Below are 23,959 nucleotides of genomic sequence, written 5' to 3'. Positions count from 1 at the left end.
CACAGGGTCACAGAATGAGGAAATTAGGCCCCAGGCCCAGATTTCCTACAGTGGCCACTCAGTCCTTCCCCATTACCTCTGAAGAAGGGCTTTCCCATTCCTTCATATCAGCCCCCACCCCAACCAGCCCAGGGGTGAGGAATTCTGGCCATGACAAGGCAGCTGAAATCTGCATGGAGGAGGGACAGCCCCTACTCTAATCCAGATGAGCAGAGAGAACGATGCATTTGGAAAGCACAAGACTGGAAGGGGCCAAAGTTCCTGGCATCCTGCAGAATAGGGGTAGAAGTAGCTTCCAGTCCAGTTCCCTCCCTCCTTCTGTTTCTAAGACTCAGCTCTTTCTCACAGTTCCTGCTATTCCAGCCCCCATCGCCACCCAACTTCTCGAACCTCTTTTTTGGTGTGAAGAGAGGAAAGGGAAATATTCTTGGCCTAAAATCAGGCCTATTGGGTGGCAGCTTCAGGGACACACATTTCAGCTGGCTCCCTGTCCTTGGAGGAATACAGGCCAAGGCGAGGCCATGCTGCTGACAGCTGGGTGAATGCTGGGTGGGAGATTCTAGGCATCTGGATAGAAACACCAATCTCCTGTGTGACTTCAGGCTAATGCCCTTCTCTCCCAGTGCTTCCGTTTGTTCATCTGTGCTTTTGTAATGAGGCCAATGGCAGAGGCCAAGCTAGACACCAGACCACAAGTCAAGGACCAGTTTGCTGGACTTTGGCCAGAGAAGGACACTCGTCCCTTTGGCCCTGTCCCTGCACACAGTGAGTGTTCAGTGGGCATGATGTGTCCCCTCCCCCATCTAGGCTGTAAAACACTACTGCCTATCCTCAATGCCCTTCTAAAGGGTATTCCTTCGCCTCCCTGCCAGGTGACTTAGGCCTTACAGATTACTTTATCCCTCCCCACTCCATTCAGACAACACACACTGCTTGGTCCAGGGCTCTCCAACAGAACTTTCTGCAATTATGGAAATGTTCTCTACTCTGCACTGTCCAATATGGTAGCCACTAGTCACACATGGTGTTTGGACGCTTGATATGTGGTTAGTGCGCCTGAAGAACAGGATTTTCTTCTTCTCCCCTTCTTCTGCCTCCCCCCCCCCACTCCAGTTCAAGCCCCCACTCCAATTCAAGCCGTTGTTTCTCAGTCTAGTTGTGTAGGACACAGCTCCCTGGCCCATGCTGGTATTGTGAGCCTTGTGCTCCCCCTGGCTGAGGCAGTTGGTGCCCGTCGTTGGTTGGCCACTCACGGCAGCTCACGCCAGCTCACACCAACCTCTGGCTGCTCACAGCAGCCCAGCTCCAGGGAGAGCTGTTGTTCACAATTTTAGTTGTAGAGGGTGCAGCTCATTGGCCCATGTGGGAATCGAACTGGCAACCTCAGTGTTAGGAGCACGGTGCTCAAACCACCTGAGCCACCGGGCTGGCCCAAGAACTGAGTTTTTTATTTTGTTTAATTTTAATTTTAAAATTAAAGAAGTGACATGTGGCTAGTGGCTACCATATTGGACAGCAGAGGTTCTAGGCAGAGATTATCTTTGTCCCTTGTTTACAATAAGAGTTGATAGGAGTTATCATTCATTGAGCACTTACTGTTTGCCAATTACTGCATAAGTGCTTTACAGACAGATCTCAGTGAATCCTAGAAATTCCACTTTAAAGATGAAGAAACCAAGGCTTGAGAGGTTAGGTAAATTGGTTTCATGGTGCAGAGAAAGCTGGTGGGCCATTCAAGTGTGAGTCATGCTCTCTAGCCATTTAGGGAACTTTCTAGGACCCAGTCTGAGTGTCCTTCTACAATCACTCCACAGCACATGGCTGGCCACCAGGGCCCGGGGAGGCTTATCATTGAGTACTTATTGGTATATGTTCTTGACAAAAAAGGGGAGAGGGAAGCTAATTCATTTACTCCCCATCTCCTGGGGACCAAGGAATCCTGTGTCCCAACATCCCACCTTTAGGTATTTCTTCTCTTGCCTTTCTCCCGGACCAGTGTCCTTTGGATCACAAACTTAGACTTCAAATGGGTGCTATGTGCAGAGGTTTGGGAAGAGGGTGTCACATGCAGGCCTAGAGAAAGCCACTTGTGCTGGGAGTTGGACCTGGAAAAATCCTTGTCATTTTTAAGGAAGAAAACAAGAAATAGTATTATAATAGCTACCTTTTATTGAGCACCTACTATGCCAGGCACTTTACATACATCTGTGCTTATACTTCCCACAACAACCTGGGAGGTAGGTATTATCATCACCACTTTACACATGAGGAAACTGAGGCTCAGTGAGGTTAAGCAGCTTGCTCAAGGTCATGCAGCTTGTAGATGAGTGGTAGAATCAGCACTGGAGATGGGCATCTGTGAGTGCCCTTAAACTTTCATTAGGCATTCTTCACACTGAGAAAACAGGGATGAAGCAATGGGCAAAGGCCTGCCTTCTCTAGCGAGTGAGGCTCTGGTTCTACTGTCCAAGTTGAAGGAAGCTAAGCCCTGCCTGTTTCCCACCTGCGCCCTTTGGCAAGCCACGCCTTTCACCGGACTCAGCTGTAAAGTGAGGAAAAACTCTCTGGCTGAGATTGTTCTTAGAAAGGGAAAATGGTTGAAATGAAAGCCCTTACCCTGTGTGTGTATTTGCAGGCAGTGATGTGAGCGTGTAGTTCGTGTGCTGAAGCACACCACCACCAGAAGAACACTGTTCTCTTTTAGGCCACACCCCTGCCATGTGTACAGGGAGTGAGGCAGCAGAGGAATCTTGAAAGGGCTGTTGATTTACTTCCACAGTCCCTGGGACATCAACTGGGAGGAGGCCAATTCAACAATCAAAGCCTCAAATTTGCTCCCTGCCTCCTCCCTCCAGGCTTCTCTAGCCTCAGGGGTCCTGTGTTCATTCAGTAGATACAGGGACATATGGTCTCTCTCTCTCTCTCTCTCTCTCTCTCTCTCTCTCTCTCTCTCGTTCTTGAGTTAAGGCACCAAGTCTAGCCTGTATGACCGTGCAAGTCTTTGCCCATCAGGTGCCCATCAGGTGGTGGCCCTGGCCCATGTGTGTACACAGATGAGTTAGTACAGTGTTAGGAGTCTCTTCACAAATGAGGGACAATGATGATGGCTCCATGCTGAGCCCAGTCCTCCTGTATTTTGCGAGGGGACCTCCTGCCTCCTTGTCAGTAGGCCAAGTATCCCCATCCCTTCTCACCAGCTGGGGTGGGCCCAGGTCAGCCACAGTTCAGGCCAATGCAGGGAACTCAGGGCCTGGCTTCCGACTCCAAGAATGTGCCCTTTCTAAGTGTGGCAGGGGGCTATTTTGGGACCTTAAAGAGGATCAAGTCCTCACTTCAGAAGGACGAAGATAGCTACTCAGGCCAGGATGGCAAGTGAGGTTTCTTTTTGTGCTTTTAAAACCCAACCATGTGTAACAGGAAGAGAACTGACCTTTTTCCTCTGAACTCACTCACCCTATCCCTACCCCAGGAAACAGGTTTCTGCAGCCTGGAGTGGATATGGAGGGAAAGGGGGTTGTTAGGATTGTTCATTGGAGAGGGAAGTTGCTTCCCTGCCCTGTCCCCTGGCCCTACAGGAGCTGGGGCAGCACATTTATGTCAGCACCCACTTAGTGGGTGGTGCAGAGGTAGGGACTTTCTGGGGATACACGGTGTGATTATGATGGAGAGTTAAAGGTCTGCCTGAAGACTGAGATTAGTGCTGTGGGGTTTCCCAGCCCTGGGCTGGGTCAGGACACCCAGATGAAATAGGCAACCTCGTCCAAGTCAACAGGGTAATCGGTGAGCAGCACTGGTGTCTTGTCAAAAAGCTCCCCCTTGTAGCTGCGCCACTTGCCTGCCGGCAGGTAGACATCGCGTTCTTGCTTGCCTGGCTCCAGTACAGGCGCCACCAGCAGCGTGTCCCCGATAAGGAACTGTGAGTCGATGCGGTGTGCAGTCTCATCGTCCGGCGCAATCCACCAGAGGGGTCGCACGATGGGGTCACCAGTGTCAGTGACCTCACCTGCCAGCTCAAGCAATAGCGGTGACACTAGCGAGGCCCTCAGTGAGGTGAATTTGTGCGCGATGGCTACCACTTCGGAGTCGTATTGCCAGGGTGGGACCGAGAACTGCATAGCGGGCATGAAGGCGGCCACCTCCAGCCAGCGCACGTAGAGCTCGCGCTCGGGCACATTGCCACCACCTGCTACACGCTCAGGCACCACGTTGCCCCCCACCATGTCCGGCAGGATGAACGGGTAGCCCAGCATGCTGACGGTGAGCACGGCAGGGATGAGCGAGCGCAGACCCAGATCATAGCCCCACACTGAGTCGCGGTCCACCAAGCGGAAGAAACATGAGATGTTCTGTGACTGGTAGCCCACCCGGACCTCGGCCAGCGAGAAGAAGGGCAGCGCCATCTCGGTGTAGCGCCGGCTCCATATGTTGGGGTCCGGCAGCGGCCTGTAGGTGCTGAAGTCCTGCGGCAAATAGCTGACCTCGCCCGCGTCAAACTTGAAGGAGGCCACTGCGTAGTGCGAGCGCAGCCGCCGCAGGTGCCCCTGGAACCAGTCGCGGGCCTCGGGGCGCGTGAAGTCCAGCACCGCGCCAATGCCATTCCACCAGCGCACTAGCGCGGGCAGTCGGCCGGTGGGTTCACGCACGAACAGCTCGCGCTCCACGCCTTCACCAAAGGATGATGAATTGTAGTTGACGAACGGGTGTACCCAGAGCGTCACTTGAAATCCGGCGTCCCGCAGGCGGAGGAACATGTCACTGGCATTGGGGAACTTGGCCTCATCAAAGTGGAAGTCACCATACGCAGGAGTGTACATGTCGTCGATTTCCAGGTGGCTGCTATTGAAGTGGTGCTGGCGGATCTGCTGGGCGAACCGCTGCACCTTGTCCTGGTTCACCGCGCGCCCATACAGCACCCACGTGGACCAGATGGGGTCCCGGAAGGTCTCGGGTGCTGGCACCCAAGACGGCTTGTTGAAATAGCGCCGCACCATGTACTTGTGGATGGAGGTGACATCTGAGCCAACACACACACGGTAGCTGAGCTCTGGCGCCGCGGCGAGGCCGGCTGGTGGCTTATAGGGCGTGTTGTGGTACCGCGCCTGCAGCCGCAGTGAGCGCTCCGTGCTGTTCCAGCCCAGGTGAAAGGGCACTGAGTCGTTGACCTTGATGGCAGCTGCGCGCGACGACAGCCAGTAGCGCTCGAGGATGCCTCCAAATGCTGCATCCGAGGAGTAGACGTCGCTGGTGACGAAGGGCTGCGGCTCCTGCTGGCCTTCCAGGCGGATGGGCCAGTGCTGGGTCCTCATCTCAGCGCCACCGTACCAGTGCGCAGCTGCATCTCCCAGGAACATGGCATGCTCCACGGCGTGCCCTGGCGCCGCCTCTTCCCAGCGCACGCGGTAGCACATGACAGTGTCCTTAGGCCGAACAGTCTGGATGAAGAAGTGCAGCGGACGCCCATCGGCGGTGCGAGAGCAGCCCAGCAGGGCACCGTCGCGGCTGCAGGAGTCGAGGTCCAGCGCGCCGGAGCGGAAGGCCAGGCGGAAGACCTGCTCGCCCTTCTGGTTACGGATGGAGAAGCCGCCAAGGTTCAGGTCCAACAGCTCCGCGCGCAGACGTTCTGCCTTGCGTAGAGAAACGCTATAGTAGCACCAGGCCACGACTGCAGCCAGCACCAGCAGCAGCCCCAGCATGGCGGAGCCCAGCAGTGGCTTCAGCTCTTTGGATGGCTTGGGCTTGACAGGTGAGAAGTTGTCAGGCAGGAAGGTGTACATGGCTGTGGCTGAGACGGCTTCTGGACTCTTATTGCCTATGTGGCTCCCAGGGCGGCGGCGGCGGGGGTTGGCCTGATTCTTCTCCTGAGGGTTTTCAGGCATCAGCCCTTAGTTAAGGAAGGAGCAGGCAGTGGGGCCACCTGACAAAGTCCATCTGAACCTGGCCTGCCAGAGTCTGGAAGGGGAAGAGAGAGTTGGAACTGACCTTCGCATTCCATAGTATTTCCATTTGCTGCAGCAAGAAAGAAGAGGTGTATACTTTGGAAAGGCTTGACAAGTGGCAAAGGTCAATCGGGACTTACCAGGACAATCTGTGTCTTACCCATCCTTTCTCAAGGGCCCTAATGCTTGCCAAAGTTAGTCAGGACTCTAGTTGGGGAAAGGCGATGGCATGCATCCATTTTCACGGGGAAGAAACAAACATAGACAGGGTCAGGGAGCTGTCAGATCACACATGGGGACAGTTCAAGCTGAAGAGAAGGGAAGGGATCTGGAGATGGCCTGGTTTCCCAGAAATATGGTGGGAGAGGAGAGATAACCCAGTCAGCTCCTTGAGACCTTTAATAGGGCAGTGAGTTGGCTTCCCTGCCCCCAGAAGGGGAGAGAAGAGGAGGAACAGCTCAGGCATGGAATTTAATCTGGAGTCAGAAGCCAGATTAAACCTGGAGATTAGGGTTGGGGTCAGGAGCCTGGCTAAGGGGCCATGGTGGCTTCTCAGATCTTTTGCCCTCAAACTCCAACCTGCTCTTAAGCATTGTTCACCAAGTCCATTTCCCTGCCCACCTTCCTGTGCTGCTCCCAGCACCACTTCTGTGGGCCAGCTACCACCTGGCTTTAGCTCTGCCATGCGTCCACCGTCCTGCTGCCCCTGCCCTAGTTGAGGCACTGTCTTCGCTCCCCTGTATTACTGCAACACTTCTATAGCCCTCCCAGTCTGCAACTTCTTTCCCCCAATGCCTTGTGCTTGTAACAACCGTAGTGATCTTCCCAAAGAACTTTTGAGACCACATCTCTTCCTAGTTTAGAGAGCTGCTCATGACCCCCGTGATGACGTTCAGAAGCATAAGCTTTGCAATTGAGTCTCAAGGCATGACATGGTCTCATCTACCTTTCTGATTCCATTTCCGGCCAGGCCTAGCCTATGACTACCAAGCTCATTCCTTCTGCAACCTAAATCCATCAGGTCACCTGCTTTAAGAGATTTCACCCACCTACCTTGGGCCAATGTCTCTCCCCAACCAACCAGCTCTCCAGGGATCAGACCTCCCCCCACCCGCTACATACATTCACTCTCACATACAGTATGCTAAACATCCAGATATGACTGCAGGGAAACTTAGACTTGGGGGGAGATGTGTGTCACAATCTGCTGCTCAAGACCACTGACCTTTCCTGTTTCAGCCCTCAGGGCAGAGTCCAACAAAGAAATAGCCCTAGCCAGGTACATACACAGACACACACACTGCCAGCCAGCTGGCTGCTGTAGCTAGGGAGAAGGAGAGAGCGAGACTGGCAAACAGTAATTAGTCTCCTCCCAGATGCCAGTGTCTGTTTCTAAGTCCCCCCCCCCCAACTTCCCAGGAGATGCCAGAACTTTCAGGGTTTTCACCGCCCCTACCTCTCCCATGAAGATACCATCAAGAATGCCAGGTGCAGATCAGAATTTTGATCCTAGACGTCAATGTACAGCTCCCCACAATGCCCCCCTAAGGCACTCTCTCAGGGCCCCATTCTCTGTGCGCCCCTCCACCACTCCCTAAGTTGTCAGTTCCAGCTGGTCTGGAACAGCCTCTTATTCCCTTCCTCTCAACCCACACAACTTAGCTTGCACAACTCTCCACCCCACTATGAGTCCCCTTCCTGGAGATAGGCACAAGTTAGAAAAGCTTTCCTGGGAAATGCAGTTAGTAGCCTTTATCCGATGCCCTCAAGCTAAGCAGAACCCAAAGAAGGCCTTAGGTGGCCCAGGCCAAACCTGCTATACGTTTATATTCATTCATTCAAAACAACCACGGCCCCAATATGGGTACTAAGGAAATAAGGGCGGGAGGTCTGTATCTGAATAGGATCCCCTTCTTCTCAAAACTTTCATATTAAATCAGACCATCTCATGACCCCTGGAAGCATGGAGAGGGCACAAAGGTGACCTCAAAAGCCTTTTCCAGCACTTAAGTTCTGAGAATTTTAACTTTCTAGGATTCTAAGATTCTTTGATGAAAGACAGAAGCCCACAGACCTGGGCACCCACTCCATGCAGGCCCTGTGCTGGTCTCCCAAATGCCACCACAGCAGCCACCCTAACATTAATGCAGAAGAGGAGGCATAGCTATAGTACCCACTGTAAAGATGAGGAAACAGTGGCCCAAACAGAAAAAGGAAATTGCTTGAAGTCACCCAAGGAGCAAAGTTGCCTGAATCCAAACTCCCAGATTAACGCAACACAGCATAAGTTTTAGGAGATGGGGGGTAATAGTCTGACAGGCTGTCTGAATGCAGCAGAGGAGAGCTCTGTGGTCAAGAGACTGGGACAGGCTTCCATTAAAGTGGGTGTGGGCATGGTGAGGCCTGTTTCCCAAAGGGCTGGCGCTGCTGCTTGCTCCAGGAAGACTTCTTGAGGGTGGGACAGGGGCAACTTTAATGGCATCTGTTACCAGGGCTGTGGGGGAAGAACTGTGGTTCTGGTGTTAAGGGTGGCGCTAGAGATCCCTGTAATCTGCAGCATTTGCCATCCGACCAACCACAGGCTAATGCTGGCAGGTGGGGTCTGCCCTAGTCAAGCCTGTCTCCACTGAACACTCAAACTCAATCTTGTCTGCCAGTCCCTAGTCGGGTATGAGGGGGTGGGCCCGGCCTGGCCCAATTGAAGGGAGGCCATTCCAAGCTGAGTCGTTTGTCGAACACAATTCCCAGGGGAATGTGTGGAAATGTCAAAGGCAACTCGATACGGCCCATCTCCCGGTCACGCTCAGCGGCGGGGTCCGGGGGAATCGAGTGACTGCGCCTACAGCCTGGAAATACTCTACCCCCACCCCCGAGGCCCCGCCCAACAGCTACAAAATCCAAAGGGACAGACTGAGGTCAAGGGGCCTGTCTCCCATTGGAAACCGCGGCAACTCAGGTGTCCCCCCACTCAGCGGTATGAGCGAAAAGTTAAGGAAGTGTGCTCCCTCAAAAACTCCCCAAGGTCCTCCCGCTGGGCTCACTCACGGCAGTGACCCCAGAAGTGGGGGTGAATGGAGGCTCCTGCAGATATCCACGCTAGCCGGAGTTGAGCTGCTACTGCGCGGAGCGGAGAGCTGCCCAGCAGGGGACAGCTGAGGCCCTCCTCGGGTCCCGCCCTCTGGCTGCCCGGCCACGCCCGGGTCATTCGGTCTCGCCTGGGGAACTCCGAGTCCAGCCCAGCTCCTGGCGTCCGATCCCTCCTCCCACATTGTCACGAGGGCTTGAGGCCCCGCCCCTTGGCCCCCAGGTTCCTCCCATGCTCTGTGCCCAGCTCCGGGCTCTCAGGCCAGCCGCAAGCCGGGTACCTCCCGGCTCCGCCCCCGCCTTCAGGCCCGCCCCCGCTGGGCTGTTGCTTACCCTCCTGTGGGCGGGGCTCTGCTCTACGCCTACTGGGAAATGTAGTTCTGGAGAAAGGATCAGCTGTAGAAAGTTGAGGTTCGTACACCTCCACAGTGACTTTGGGGTGTGTATGAGAAAGAGCGAGCCGCAGGGTAAAGGAGCAGGGCTGGCCCTTGGGATTCCTTCCCCTCCAGATGTGACCAGGTGGAGCTGTCTTGGTATAACGCTCTCACTAGCTCTCCCATATGGAAAAAAGTTCCCCATATGGAAAAAAGGGTAGCAGAATTCCAGGAGGATCTCAGCGGCTCAATATAGGGAACACACAATCAAGAACCACACGGAGGGATCTTGGTTTCACCACCAAGGAGTTCCAAGCTGTCGGTTTCCATCTGACCAGACCAGCAGTGTCCGAGGTCAGGGACTGAGAAGACCAGCTTCTGCAAGGTATTTTACAACGTCTCTTCCTCCCCCCCCCCCCATTGGAAATGCCTGTGCTGGGAGGAGGTGGGTGTGCCCCGCCATACCCCTGCCCCAAGGAGGAGTTGGGTGCAAAAATACTGAAGATCCCAGAACACCCCGTCCCTTGCTCCCTGGAGGCATAGAAACAGCTTGTTTTGTAATTTAAAATTTCTTGGTCATGAAACCCTCCAAAATGGGGTAAATGAACTATGGGGTGAAAAGATTATTTATTGCTCAGCCCCCTTGGCCTAGCCAGCCCGGGCTCTACCAGCAGTGGTATTCAGGGTACGCCTCCGACACAAACTCAGGGTGGATGACATAGTTGTTTCTCTGGGGGCCACCAGTCTTCTTGAAGTGACTTGTGTCCCATCTGTGGGGAGAGATGAGCCAGCCCTTTTGGACCTTCATCTGTCTGATCCAAGCTCAATGCTCACCTTATCCCAACACTTTGCCCCTATTATTGACTCTCGGCTCTAACACTGACTTCCTGGACCTCAGGTTCTACCGTTAAGATTCTGATTCCCAATACCCTCTCCCTAATATTGACATCTCATCCTCTACTTCAAGCCTTGAACCTAACGCCCTGCTGATCCCTTAACTCTAGGCCTCGCTGCCAACCCTAACTCCTCAATGCAGGTCTCCAAGTCCTCATGGGGTCCGCCATTTCCATGCCAGTTTTCACATCCCCATGGCACTAGCGCCCCCTGGTGGCACCCTTCCAGTCAGTGCATCGCAGCTGACAGTTCCCACCCTAGTCCCCCGGTCCCCCGCCGCGCCAAGGGAACAGCCACCGGTGTGCATATGCTTTTGCCTGTGCCAGACTTACCTAAGGTTCGGACATGGGTAGTATGACGGCGGGGGAGTTAGAACAGCACATCGCATTCCGGGCCGGTGCTCGCAGGGCAATACACTCCTGGAGGAGGAAGCAGTAGGTAGGGAGGGGTTGGGCCTTTTGATTTCTCCCTACACCCTTACTCCCTAGCGCAGACCAGGACTCTGAGCAGCGCTTCAGGTGTCAGTCCTACAGCTCGGAGATCCTCCCCTGCGTCCTCCTAGCCCTTCAAGACCCCATAGAAGCATCGCCTCTGGGAAGACACCTGGAAGTCCTCCTCCCCTTAAGGCCTTGTTTCTGCTGCCCAGGCTGGGCCATGGGGCACCGATGGACTCTGGGAAGTGTCGGGCCCTAGTCGTTGAGGACCTGGGAGCCCCTGGATCCTCGCCATGGGATGGCAATTACTCCACATTACCGACGAGGCGAAGTTTCTGAGGCTCAGGCACTTTCTTGCTCTCCCCTAAGCCCTTGTAAGGGATAAGACCCTGTTTTGCAGAAGGAATCAGACTCTCTCTGCCTGGAGAGGGGCGGGAGGGATATCACCGCGGAGCTAGGGACAGGGTTCAGGAATACCCCCTGTACAGCTCTCTATACTGACGTGGAAACTAGAGTTTTCCCAGGCTGCCGGGTGCAGGGAGAAGGCTGCGCTACCTTCTGGGCTGCGGTTGAGCTCTCCGACCTCAGTTTTCTCAGCAGTAAACCTGTGAGACTACCTCTGGAGGTGGTGGGGGCTCGGAAAAGCCCAGGCCCCTTCAGTAATGCAGTCACCATTTCCTTGTTCACTTAGCACTCGGCAACGACCCTGCCAATTACCGACGGTGACCCAACATCCAAGAATAGAGCACACTTTTCTGAGAACACGCGGTATTCTGCAGACTAAAACCTGCGTCTCCAGGGCCGGGTGTCCAGGTAGGGGGTGGGGCGGGCGGGCGTGGGTAGGGGATACCACTAGTGTGCGGGGTTTCTTCCTTTTTTTTTTTTTTTTTTTGCGGGGTTTCTTCCTCAACAAAACCCTCAGTTGGGGCCTCCAGATCAGATACAGAAGCCAGGTTGACCTTGAGCCCAGTTGCGGAGGGACAGGATCGGAAACTTGGGGGAATCTTCTTGTAAGTTCTCCCACTTCAGTGGTAGGCTCAGGCCCGGGGGCCTGAGAGGGGGACAAGGCCCGGCCAAGTCAGGGGGCAGAGCGGCTGGAGGCGGGGGTGGGGAGTGGGGTCTGGTGTAGAGGTAGGTCAGGTCTAAAAGTGGTGTGGGATGGAGCGCGGGCTGCCCTGGTAGGGCTGGACTCCAGGGCCGGGGCTTCTTTGGGGGCGGGGCCCGGGTGAGCAGGGCGGGGGCCCTGCGAACCTTACAGTCGGCTGTACTGGGCACAGAGGCTGCAGGTGGCGTTCCGTGCAGGGTGCCCCGGTGACGCAGTAGTCCATACCGCGCAGACAGTAGTGGCGGCCGGAGCAAGCGCTTTCATAACCTCGGAAGGGCAGGCGGCCGGGCAGCAGGTCCACGCACCCACATCGGGGCGCTATCTGCGGCAGCCGCTGGTTCCGTGACAGCGAGTTCAGCATGTTCACCACCACCTCACGCTCTGGGCCCGCAGGTCCCCAGCCCGGGAGACCCAGACAGAGAGTCACAAGAAAGGGGAAAGACGGGGTCAGTGACGGAGAGATGGAGACAAAAAGAGGGTCAGATAGAGAAAGGGTTACATCCTCTCCAGAGCCCTCTGGCTTCCTTTACTTCGTCCCCCAGCTCCCCATCCTACTCTCCTGGCCTCCCGCTACCCTTTCCCGTCCACTGCCCCACTATCTGTTACCGTAGGCATTGAGTCGCTCTGGCTTAGGAGGGTACTCCAAGGGCATTCCTCGAACTACTGTCTCCATCCCCGCCTCCTGGAAGTGGCACACACTACCTCAAGCTCCATTTGGGGGTTTCTCCCAGAACACCCAGACCAGTCCCAGGCCCCACCTTATCCCACCCTCCAGATGTTCCCCTCTTTCCCAGGCTCTGAGTGTGTGAGGTTGTCGCTGGGCAACACATTTACTTTGCCTATGTGGGGTGGGAAGAGGAGAGGGAAGGAGTGAAACTATTGGTGGCCCCTGGCCTCTGATAACCCAGCTTCAGGGTTTCCCTTTGATTTTACCCCTCTGTGTCTAGCTGACTCAGATCGGTGTCTAACGGGAGGTTTTCAATATTGTCTGCCTCAGAATCACCTGGGGAACTTGTGAAAAGTTCTGATTCTTGAGGAAGTTCTGATTCAAAAGATTCAGTCCACCTGAGGTCAGCCCCTGTTAAGAATCCCTGCTCTGGTCTAGGATCATCTTACATCCCCTTTTCTCTCAGGCCTGGGGCTTCTGTTGGACTCCTTCCTCTCTCCTTGGGAGACTCTCCTACATTTACCTACACTGCCTCTGGGTGGCCTTATTCTTCTTTTGTCCTTGCTTACATCACAAAGGAGGGGAGAGTGGAGCAAGCCGACTCAGCCTGTCACTGACTCCGTGGGAAAGAGCCCAGTGGCTAGCTTCAGGAAGGTGGCACATCAAGAAATGCACATTAGCCATGTCCTCATAGCACGGGGCAGAGATTGGGACCCAGGTGACCCAGTCCCCAGAGACTGGGACCCAGGGCCCCAGTACAGCTCCACTCCTGAGCTCCTTTGTCTCCTAGAAAATACAAATCCCAGTTTCACAGAGAGAGCTCTGTAGCATTGTTGATGGGAAAAGGATGAGGAACTAATGGTGAAACATCGTCACAGTGGTTTGGGAGGTAGAGGGGTGTGTGCCTCCCAGACCCCAGATGTACCGGGCACAGTAGATACCTTAGGCAGCCGGGGAAAGCATGTGGTATATTTGTTCCAGCCAGTGCAGTTGTAAGGTCCCATCCTCCATGTGTTATACTGGTCATTGTACAAGCAGTTTGGGTTGCATTTGTCTGTTTGATCATAGGGGTGGAGACATAAGACAGTATATTATTCCTTACTCCACCCCTGGATCTGGGATCTCCAGCACAAAATTGGACGCTCACTGATAATCCCTCAGGCCAAAGCCCAGCCTGGCCCCACACTTGTCTTAAAGACACTGAGATGCAGCCCATTTCCCACCTAAAGCTTGCTCCTGAGTGGGGTCTGGATCCTTCGAGGGGATCACTTTCCATTCTGGCACCACCCTCTCTGAATCAGTCAACCCGGAAACAGGACATCTTCCTAATTCTTCCCTCTTTCTCATCTTCCACACCCATTCTCCAAAATTTGCTTATTCTGCCTCCTTAAAAATCAGTTGAATCTATCTCCACTTCCAGTCCCCCATGATCTCACCCCTGTATCTCTGCAGTGCCTTAACCAGGAGACAATATAATGTCATGATCAATAGAATGGACTCTGCAGAAAGACTGCTTGTTTTCAGATATTAGCTGTATATAACCTTGACTGAGTTAATTTTACAGTGTCTCATTTTCCTCAATTTTAAAATGGGGTAATTATACTATCTACCTCCTAGGGTTGTTGTGCCATTTCAATGAATATATGTAAAATACTTAGAAACTTAGAAAACTATCATTATTATTATTAGCCTACTGGTCTCCCTGCCTCATCTTTGAAATCCTACAGTCCAGTCTCTAGATAGAAGCTGTGGCACTATTTCACAAATGAAAATCTTACCAAGACACTTCCCTACTTAAAATCCTCCAAACCCTCCCCCCCCCCCAGTCACCTAAGTGTCCAACAAGGCCCTCTGGGATCCACTCCCCCAGCAGTCTGAAAGAACACACGTGAGAGGTATCAGGAAAGGAGATCTAGGAGCCCTAGAGGTATGTATATGAGGCAGGGTGTTGGGATTTGAAGTTCTGGATTGATGGGTTGGACACACTGAGTTTGAGATATTTGGGACATTCAAGTAAATATTTGGGACATCCATAGTCAGATGGAGAGTAGAATTCTGGTGAGAGGTCAAGGCTAGAAATAAAGACTTGGAGTTGTCAGTAATTAAAGACATGGGGTAGAGAAAAATGGTCTCAGGAGAGGAGTAATGAGAGAAGAGGCCTCAGATTAGCACTCTGAGGATACCACATTTCCAAGAATGGGGAGACTAGAGACCCAGGAAATTGAGGCATCAGAGAATCTGAGGAAGGAAGGATTCTAAGAAGTAGAGAGTGGTCAGATAGTGAAATGCATAGGGTTGGTCTCACAAGACAAAGATTGAAGAGTCTCATGGATGTGGTAGTTAAAACCATACAAGAAGGGGTAGCTGGTTAGCTCAGTTGGTTAGAGGACAGAGCTGGTAGCACCAAGGTTGCTGGTTCAATCCCCACATACAAGAGCAGTTGTGATGTTTGAGTGTAGGAGATACAGACCCCCAATTTCAACAAGATGAATATTTATCATCAATTAATTCAACAAATACTTATGAAACCTGGTGTTGTGAAGAAGACAAGACTCTCTGCTCTTTTGGAATGTACAGACAGACAGATCATAAACATCTAATCAAATGAGACAGATCATTTCTCGTAAGGAGTATAAGGAGTAAGGGAGTGAGGAAGTAGAAACAGTGAGTATAGACTATGTTTCTGAAAATCTTGGCTGTGAAAGGGAGGGACGGCAGAGAATTTTTAGGCGGGAAGAGATTCAAAAAGGCTTCCAGCTAGAGGGAAAAGAGGTGTGGTGGGGCCAAGGGATGCAGGAGGGATAGGGAATGTGATGGAAGAGGGTCACTAAGAAGTGGGAGGAGATGGCACTTGGAATACCCTGGGAAGGATTTGTTTGGAGGAGGTTAATACTCCATTTCTCTAGGAATAAGACCCATGCCTCTTCTAGTTCTTTGGCACTGACAAGGAGCTCCCAAAAGGCAGGGACTGAATCTCCTTCAGGGTCAGGGTCAGGGTAATGTCAGGTGGTTGGGAGTCAATCTGGAGTGGGGGTGGTTAGAGAAGCAGTCCAGGTCATGAGTGGGAATAAAACTTTATAGATAGATATATAGATATAGATATAGATAAAATGAACGTAGAGGTCAGGATCCAAGTTCGGGTCAGGTTGAGGGTCATTGTTGGGGTCACTGAATGGGATCAGAGTTGTGTGAGGGGTGAGGACCTACCTTCCTCTTGAGAGAGCCAGTATTTCTCAGGCAAGTAGGGGTGGCCTGGTATGGAACCCTTACAGCTGTAGTCCTGTACAGCACCTTTGAGCATCTTCTGCAGGGCTTCAGGGCGCCACATGCTCTGAGACAGGCCCTGGGCAAGAAGAGAGGGAAGGAAATAGCTAGTTGCACAGAGACTCCAGCATTGGGGTCCCATTGGACCTAGATCCGGCTCCTATTGAGAAGATCAGCCCAGGTGGGTCTCCCAACCCTCATCCCTATGCCAGAAGGATCCCCATGCCAGCCTTGTCCCCATCTGCATAGTTCTTTTGTTTGAATTACCCTTTCCTACATTCTTTCCATTCAAGGCTAGGGCTTAGAGCCAGGCATTTGCCTTCAGTCAAGAGTGGTTTTCTGATGTTTGCATTTATGTCGGTTTATTGACTGGGAGCTCTTTGAGGGCAGAGTTGGGAGCTCCCGTGCTTTTTCTTCCAGACTGTACACTACTTGGGAGTAGGGCCTGGGTCATCCTCAAAAAAGCAACAGGCCCCTGGTGTCACCTAGAGCCTCAGGAAAGGCTGGCTGCCCTGGCAGCTGGCTACCTGATGCAGGTGTTTTGGACAGGGAGGGATCTCTGGGAATCTGACACCTTGAAGGAGATGATAAATGGGACTGGACAGGTTCCTACTTTAAAAGCTAATTTGCTATCTCTGATCTGACCCTGATTTGCTGTGGCTTTGATCTTGATACCATTATTAGCCTTGACCCTGACACTCACTTTGCCCTAGTCCTCATCCTACCCTGACCTTCGTTCAGGCCCTGAGCCCCTCTGCTTTTTGGGGTTCACCTCATCTTATCCCATCACCCCTTGTTGGGCTAGATCTGTGGAATCCCAGATGAAGGCCTCCCTTTGGGGACACCTTGTCCTTAGCTGAGGGCAGAACGCCACGTTACCTGTGGGCACATACGTCTCTGTAGGCAGCTGCTATGAAAAGGCAGTTGGGGCATAGGGGTGAGACACCCAGCAAAGTCAGACACCAGAAAGGATTTCCTCATAGTGGACAGCAAGGTGCAGGGATGGTGACATCACCACCCACATTTCCTCCTGAAGAGTAGAGGGTTCTCTTGGCTAGGAATGAGACCTTGCTGATTGTAGGGTCCCTACCAGCATGAAAACCCCTCAGCTGAGGGGCTTCTTGGATCCTCTGTGCCCAGCTGAGGTTTTGTTCTGTGGGCAGATCCTGCACAGTCATACTCCATGTGGGTGAAGGGTCCCCAGGACTTTACCCTCCCCTGAACTTTACACACACTCATACACACACACACACACACACACACACACACACACACACACATGTCCAGACATACACGTAGATCTATGTACCCAGATACACTCATAGACACACATACAGATGGACATCCATACATACACACTCAGATATACAGAGAGAGAGAGAGAGAGAGAGAGAGAGAGAGAGAGAGAGAGAGAGAGAGTCGTTCAGAAGAACTCACAGAGATCATCAATTTTTCTGTTAGAGGCTTTCCTCGGATGTCTGTCATCTTTGACTGCCTGCTCATGTTTATGAGTAGACTAAAAAAGCTTATTGGAGGCTTTGAGCTGTGGATGGGTTTTGTCAATCATGAGCATCGTCGTAGGATGATCTGGCCAGACTCTTTTTTGCAGACTCTGTCAGTATCTGTAGGTCTGTCCTCTTGGGCTGATCAGATCCTTCAGAGGAGACTCTTCAATCTTTGGCCTGAGGGTAGTGACCTGGCTGCCAGTGTTCTGAGAAACTAGTGGAGAAGAGGGACGCTGGGGGTTTTAGCATTCAGCATGTGGAGTTTCATCTGTTTTCAATATGGTGCCCTGCCCTCATCTGGGTCTGGTTTAGCCAGTCCTGAGATTCTCACCAAAAAATAAGCCTTCTGACTTTTGCAGAGATAGGGTGGGTAGTCACCCTACAGTATGGAGTAGGAGGGATTAGTATGTTTAACTGCTTCTTAAACGGCTTTCAAATCATCCTTGGTCCTGTTCCATCTTCAGTTCCAGAAAAGCCTGGTATTACTAATTCCTGAGCCTTGTGAAAATTCTGCAGTTTTAAGTTGAATTATGTCTTGTGTTTCCCACTGCTGGTTTTGGATTCAGCTTCCTCAGGTCTGCTAAGGCACTACTTATCTATCATACTTTCCAGCTTCCAAAATTTTGTTGCCATTGTCCCTTTTTTCTCACTATTCTTGTGAGTTATGTCTGAAATATCCATTTAGTGTAGTTTTAGAGGGTTTTAGGAGGAGTCAAAACACGTGTTCAATTTTAACCAGAAGAATTATCGTTCTTTATATATTCTACATACTAATCCTTTGTCAGTTACATGTTACAAATATCTTCTCTCAGCTTGTGGCTTGTAGCTTCCTTTTTTCTATGGTGTCTTTTGATGAACAGAAGTTCTTAATTTTTTTTTTTAATTTTTACTGGGGAATGTTGGGGAACAGTGTGTTTTTCCAGGGCCCTCAGCTCCAAATCCAGTCATCGTTTTCAATCTTTAGTTGCAGGGGGCGCAGTCCACCATTCCATGTGGGAATTGAACCAGCAACCTTGTTGTTGAGAGCTCGGGCTCTAAACAACTGAGCCATCCAGATGCCCCTCTGGAAGCTCAGCGGCAGCTTGTTGCCTTCAATGTAGTTGTAGAGGGTGCAGCTCACTGGCCCTTGTGGGAATCAAACTGGCAACCCTGTTGTTCAGAGCTCGCGCTCTAACCAAGTGAGCCATCTGGCCGCCCCCAGAAATTCTTAATTTTAACACAGTTGAATTTATTAATCTCTTATGTAGTGCTTTTGTGACTTGTTTAAGAAATCCATTCACATTCTAAGATGATGAAGACAATGTCCTATATTTTCTTCTAAAAGCTGTACAGTTTTACTGTCCTTATTTAAGTCTTTAATCTGTCGGGTATTGCTTTTGGGGTTTGGTGTGACTTAGGGATCAACTTCATTTTTATCCATATGGATAACCAATTATTCCATTGAGTAATCTGTCTTCCCCCACAGATTTGTAATGCCACCCAAGCCTAATATATCTTTTCCCATAGCTTTACTTACAATCACCTGTTGTATGTTTTCATATATGTGTGGCTTGATTTCTGATCTATTTTATTCCATTAATCAGTTTGTCTATGCCTACAGTAATACTAAGCTTTATGCATTTCTGCAGCTTGGTAATGAATATTAATATCTGATTGGGCAAGTCTCCTTCTTCTTTAGGTGTGTTTTAGCTATTTCTTGAGTCTCTGTTCTTCTCCATAGATTTTAGAAAGAGTTTGTCAAATTCTTCAAAAAATCTTTAAATTTTAATCAGAATTGCATTGACTATTTTTGTGACTCTTCCTATCCAGAAGCATGTTATACCTCTCCATTTATTTAAATATTTTTTAAAAAAATTTTTAAATACTTTTATTTATTTAAGTGTCTTTTTCCAGGACCCGTCAGCTCCAAGTCACATAGTTGTTTCAATCTAGTTGTGGAGGGCGCAGCTCACAGTGGCCCATGTGGGCATCGAACCGGCAACCTTGTTGATAAAAACACGGTGCTCTAACCAACTGAACTAACCGGCTGCCCCCATTTAAGTATTTTTAAAGTATTCAAAGTTTTATAATATTATTCATAGTTTTGCCACATTGTTAGATTTATTTACACTTACCTTTACATTTTGTTGCTAGAATTATACATATATATAAATTATGCTTTCTAAATATTTGTTGTTGATATAAAGAAATGTGATTGACTATTTATCTTATATTCATTGAAGTTTCTAAATTCTCTTATTCTGTTAATTTGTAGATTCTATATATACAACTGTATAATCTGTGGATAAGTTTTTTTATTCCTTTCCTATCCTTGCATCTTACATGATAATCTTTTTCAATATACAATTTACATTATATTGTTTTCCAATATTTTGGTTCTTTTTCTAAATTTTAGAAATTAAAAATCATTGTAATTATTTTCTGTAGACAATGTTTGCTTAAATTTATCTCATATTTGCCAATTGCTTAGCTCACTGTTCCTTCTTGCAGTGCAGACATTCTTTTTGTGATCATCTACTTTCTCTCTAAAGTACATCCTTTACAAGTTTCTTTATTATAGGTGTGATGGTAGTAAACATTTTAGTTTTTGTTTGCCTGTAAATGTTTTTATCTTGCTTTTTTATCTTTATTTTGTTCTTGAAAGGAACTGAAAACAATTTCTCTCTGCCTGTTTTTAATGTCATCTCTTAAGCTGGTGTTATGTAGTTTCACTGTGAAGTACCTAAGTATGGAATTCCTTCTATTTATTCTGTACCTGTGGATTCATTTCTTTCATTTGTTTTGGAAAATTCAGATCCTTTTTGTCTTCAGATAATGCCTGTTCTCCTTTTTGCTCTTTCGTTTGGGGACTCCAACTAGATGTGTGTGGGACCATCTCTTTCTATCTTTCCTATTGCTTAATGTTTCTTTCATATATTCTATCTCTTTGTCTCTCTGTGCTGCATTCTGGGAAATTTCTTTCATTCTTTCATTTCACTGACACTCTTAAGCTGTGTCTAGTCTGTTGTTTAGCCCATCTACTATCCCAATATGAATATTTGGTTTTAACACATATAATTTTCATTTCTAAAATACCTGTTCAGTTCTTTTTTACATTTGTCTGGTATTTTAAAAGTATTATAATCTCTTGTTGTTTTCTCATTTTGGTGATTTCAAATTTTTTTAGTTCATAATAATTATTTTGTATTCTTTAGCTGTTAATTCCAATATCTGAAGTCCTTGGAGGTTTAAGTCTGTTCTTTGTTGTTTCTGCTGACTGTCATGTGGTGGTTTGTTTTCTTATATCTCTTGTTGTGAGTTCAGATTTGATTGACCTTACTCTGTCTGCAGGATGGCTGGAAACCTACGCTGAGGACACTTTTCACCATGGAAGACATACCTTCATCGCGTGCGCACTGGGGGGCTGGGAGCCAGGGATCACTGAACTTTGTGGTTCAGTTTGGAATTGACAGGGTTAGTTCTTCTATCTTTCAACTAACTTAAGGCTTAAACTCCTACTTTTAGTGTTGATATTGGCATTTTTCTTCCGGGCAATCCTGTCTTCTAAGTATACTTACCACTCACCTCCATGAGAGTCCAAGACAAAATAAAAATTATTTTTTATGCAGGACCTTGTTGATATGAAGTAGGAGGGCCCTTCATAGTTTCTAGACCACCATACTGCCAGAAGCAGAAGCCTTTCCTTCATTCTTAATCCCACTTCTATCTGGCTTTCACGCCTCTCTACTCACTGAAGCTGTCTGGCCAGGTTAAAGGTTACTCTAAGAGGTTCATTTCTGTGCCAAACAACATTTGACTATGTGCCTATCACTCTATCTCCTCTTATAGCTCTTCTTCCTTAACCTACCCCTTTAAATATTAATATTCTCCGAAGTTCTGTCATTTGCCATTTTCTTACTCTTCCTTGGCAATCTCATTCACTATGACTTCAGCTACCACCTATATGTTGCTGATTTTAAAATCTGCTCATATAGCTATAGCCCAGACTCCTTTCCTTTGCTTCAGCTAAGTTTATCCAACTACCCACCAGACATCTTTTCCTGGAAGTCCTTGGATACTTTTGTCCCCAAATGAACTCCAAATATTTCTCTGTAACCTGCAGTTCCAAATATCAGTTGGTCGTCCTACCATTCCTCCAGTTGCCAGAGCCCAAAACCCAGGAGTCATCCTAATTTCTCCCCTCTTCTTTATATCTACATCGTGATGAAGATTTGTTGATCTGCTTCTTAAAATTATCTCCTACTGAGTGTGGAAAAGCAGGCAGGCACTATCATATTTTGCTGGTGGGCAAGTAAATTATTACAAACCTTATTATAGCCACTTGAAGTGTATATCAAAAGTTTTTAAAATATGCATGTCCTTTCTCCTAACAATTTCAATTTCATGTCTAGGAATTTATCCTAAGGGAATAGTTGATGTATACAAAGATATATACCTATGTACAAGAATGATTATACTAGCAAACTTTTATAAATAATCTAAATTTCCAATAATATAACATTCCTTAAATACATTTTGGTACATTCATAAAATACTATAGTCATTAAAATTACATTATAAAATATTTTTGACACAGGAAAATGTACCTGATATATGAATGTACCTGGTTGTATGAAAAAAGCAAGATTCAAAATATTAGTATATAATGACACCATTTTCATAAAAAATATTTGCTTCCTAAAAGGGCATATAATAATAAATTAACATTAACTATTTTGGGTAGTAAGATTATAGTCCTTTTTCCTTTGTGCTTCTCTGAGTGATTCCTATTTTCTGCATTGAGTATATATTTATTTTGTAATTACAAAATATTTTACATTCTCTCCTATTCAACAAATTCCCTTTTTCACTGCCAAAGTCTTTCCTTATCTCCCGCCCACATCCTCCTCCTTCATCCTTTACCATCTCATTGGGCTTCCTGCCCTCAGCCCCAGTTCCTCCAATCTCCTGCCACAGTGGTCAGAGAGGCATAACTCACAATCCAATCATGACACTCCTAGGTTAAAAATCCTGGGGCATTATATCCTCGATTCTCAACACAGTCTGAGATCCTTCATGGTCTGCAAGCTCCCCTCTTCCCACAGGGCTAGTCTATTCCCCTGCTATAGCAGTTCTCAGTTCTCCACGGGTCTCTGCCCCCAAGCTGCCCTTTCTCATGACTCTATTCCGCTGGAAGCCTCCTTTCTCCTGGATCCCTTAGTAGACCTGCCCTTCACGTCCTAAGAATGTGCTCCCCTTTCTGCTCTTGTACCAGCACATGCCTCTGCTGGTGCATGGTCCACACTGGGCAATCCTACTTTGTTCACTTGTTTATTAAGAGCTCCTCAAAGGCAGGGCCTGGCCCTTCATTCTTGTATTTGCATTGTGCTTGGCACATGTAGATACACAGCAAAGTTTGTTGGATGGTACACACAGATAAATTCCCTTAGGCAGTCACAATTAGACTTCACAGGTCTTCTCTCTATTTAGTGAAAGTTGCACAGACCCACTTGGCCACCTGTCTTCAAGTACAGACACACAAATACAAGGAGGCTGTGAGACACATGCATAAAAACATGCTTATTGGACATTTTCTGGGTTGTCCTACAGGCAGCCCTAGGGCTTTTGCACTTTCTGACCACTCTGCTTGGAACCCTGTTCTTTCAGTTCCTCACATGGCTAGTTCGCTCTCATCTAGGTCTTCTACGGCCTCTCTATTTAAGTATTAATAGCTCTCCCTGGTTGCTGTCCATTTCCATCACCCTGTTTATTTCCTTTATTGCATTTTGAATAATTTATAAAACTCTTGTTTATTTCTTATTATCTATATCTTCCCACCTCCTACCCTGGTGGAGTAGGGCACCATGAAGGCAGGATCTTGTACGTGTATATTATTATAAATTCCACACTTAGGCAAATGAGTAATACACACACACACACACACAAACCTACAAATAAGTATAAACACATAATGATAACCACACACTGCCAGTCTCCAGATGAGATACACAGGGCCATACACTCTGGCTTGCCCCTGCCCACCTCCCCCAACCTCCACTTACCCGGGTCACAAACTTGTTGGCTTCCCAGGCCCTCAGAGGCGGGTCCCTATAGACCTCCTTGATGGAGGTAGGAGCCTTGTAGGAGTCACTGTAGGTGCTGATGGGGGTCCTGGTCTTACGGGAGAAGAGGAACATAGTGGGGTCGAAGGGATGCCGTGGTGGGCGCTACCTACCAAGGGCTCCTGCGAAATATTAGTGACCACCCCCTTTCCCAGATCGTCCACAGCTCCAGCCTGGCAGGTGCCTTAGCAGCTGTGACCCCCTCCTGTGGAGGATCTCTCAACTTCCTTCCGTCACAGCCTTCCTGCTCCTACCCCACCCTGTTTCCCCCTCCAGGATGGGCACTGCCCATTATGATATCACCTGGCTCAGTCCCATGCCTGGGGACGTGCGGAGGTCCAATTCTCTCTTTACCTCCAGCCTCTTCCTCCCTCAAGCTTCTCAAAAGAGCCCAATTTCCAAGATTTCAGAGGGGCCTTGGAGATCTTCCAGGCCAAGAGTCTCACTCTGATGAAGAGAAATGGAGGTTCAGTGACTCACTGAGGGTCACGCAGAAGGTCATGGCAGGCTGGCATGGGAACCCACGTGTGGAGGCAGAGTGAAATGTGCGTGCAGATGATCAGTTTCCTCCTCTTCCCAGCCCCTTGCCCACACC

General features: G+C 49.3%; 2 protein-coding genes and 1 long non-coding RNA gene across 6 annotated transcripts in view; 1 reads left to right on the top strand and 2 right to left on the bottom strand.

The window, feature by feature from the left end:
- Positions 1-2,146: 2,146 nt before the first annotated feature.
- MYORG (myogenesis regulating glycosidase) lies at positions 2,147-5,876 on the bottom strand. Its single transcript, XM_019734470.3, has one exon. It carries the CDS (start codon positions 5,874-5,876, stop codon positions 3,729-3,731), a length of 2,148 nt encoding a protein of 715 aa, XP_019590029.3. The 3' UTR covers positions 2,147-3,728.
- Positions 5,877-5,898: 22 nt separating this feature from the next.
- On the bottom strand, positions 5,899-23,831 carry SPMIP6 (sperm microtubule inner protein 6). 3 transcript variants are annotated; one of them, XM_088792888.1, is made up of 7 exons: positions 23,305-23,831; positions 15,702-15,837; positions 13,436-13,548; positions 12,434-12,509; positions 11,979-12,208; positions 10,621-10,707; positions 5,899-5,949 (listed from the first exon to the last, which is right to left on the bottom strand). In XM_088792888.1, exons 1-6 carry the CDS (start codon positions 23,437-23,439, stop codon positions 10,621-10,623), a joined length of 777 nt encoding a protein of 258 aa, XP_088649014.1. In that variant the 5' UTR covers positions 23,440-23,831; the 3' UTR covers positions 5,899-5,949. The 3 variants fall into 3 exon arrangements, with proteins under 3 accessions (XP_088649014.1, XP_019590105.3, XP_088649015.1); XM_019734546.3 differs by lacking the exon at positions 5,899-5,949 and adding an exon at positions 9,816-10,164 and having other exon boundaries at positions 11,974-12,208; XM_088792889.1 differs by lacking the exon at positions 5,899-5,949 and adding an exon at positions 10,066-10,164.
- LOC141571147 (uncharacterized) overlaps positions 9,386-23,959 on the top strand; it is a 37,081-nt gene continuing 22,507 nt past the window's right edge. The window contains exons 1-3 of one of the 2 annotated variants that reach the window (XR_012495833.2): positions 9,386-9,779; positions 11,414-11,535; positions 20,594-22,011. This is a non-coding gene — a long non-coding RNA (uncharacterized LOC141571147). Of the gene's footprint in view, positions 9,780-11,413; positions 11,536-20,593; positions 22,012-23,959 lie in introns of those variants that run through there. The other variant, XR_012495834.2, reaches the window with a different exon arrangement.

This window comes from Rhinolophus sinicus, chromosome 16 (assembly GCF_057876585.1).
Source record: "Rhinolophus sinicus isolate RSI-liver-muscle chromosome 16, RSI-T2T, whole genome shotgun sequence".
Taxonomy (NCBI): domain Eukaryota; kingdom Metazoa; phylum Chordata; class Mammalia; order Chiroptera; family Rhinolophidae; genus Rhinolophus; species Rhinolophus sinicus.
The sequence above is the reverse complement of the archived record's forward strand: the minus strand, read 5'-3'. Positions and strand labels throughout refer to the sequence as shown.

Coding starts and splice junctions, on each gene's coding strand:
- MYORG (XM_019734470.3), bottom strand. CDS start 5,876: ATGCCTGAAAACCCTCAGGAGAAGAATCAGGCCAACCCCCGCCGCCGC.
- SPMIP6 (XM_019734546.3), bottom strand. CDS start 23,439: ATGTTCCTCTTCTCCCGTAAGACCAGGACCCCCATCAGCACCTACAGT. Junction 13,549..15,701: donor CTGGCTCTCTCAAGAGGAAG/GTAGGTCCTCAC, acceptor ATGATCAAACAG/ACAAATGCAACCCAAACTGC. Junction 10,708..11,973: donor CCAGTACAGCCGACTGTAAG/GTTCGCAGGGCC, acceptor TTCCTCCTCCAG/GAGTGTATTGCCCTGCGAGC.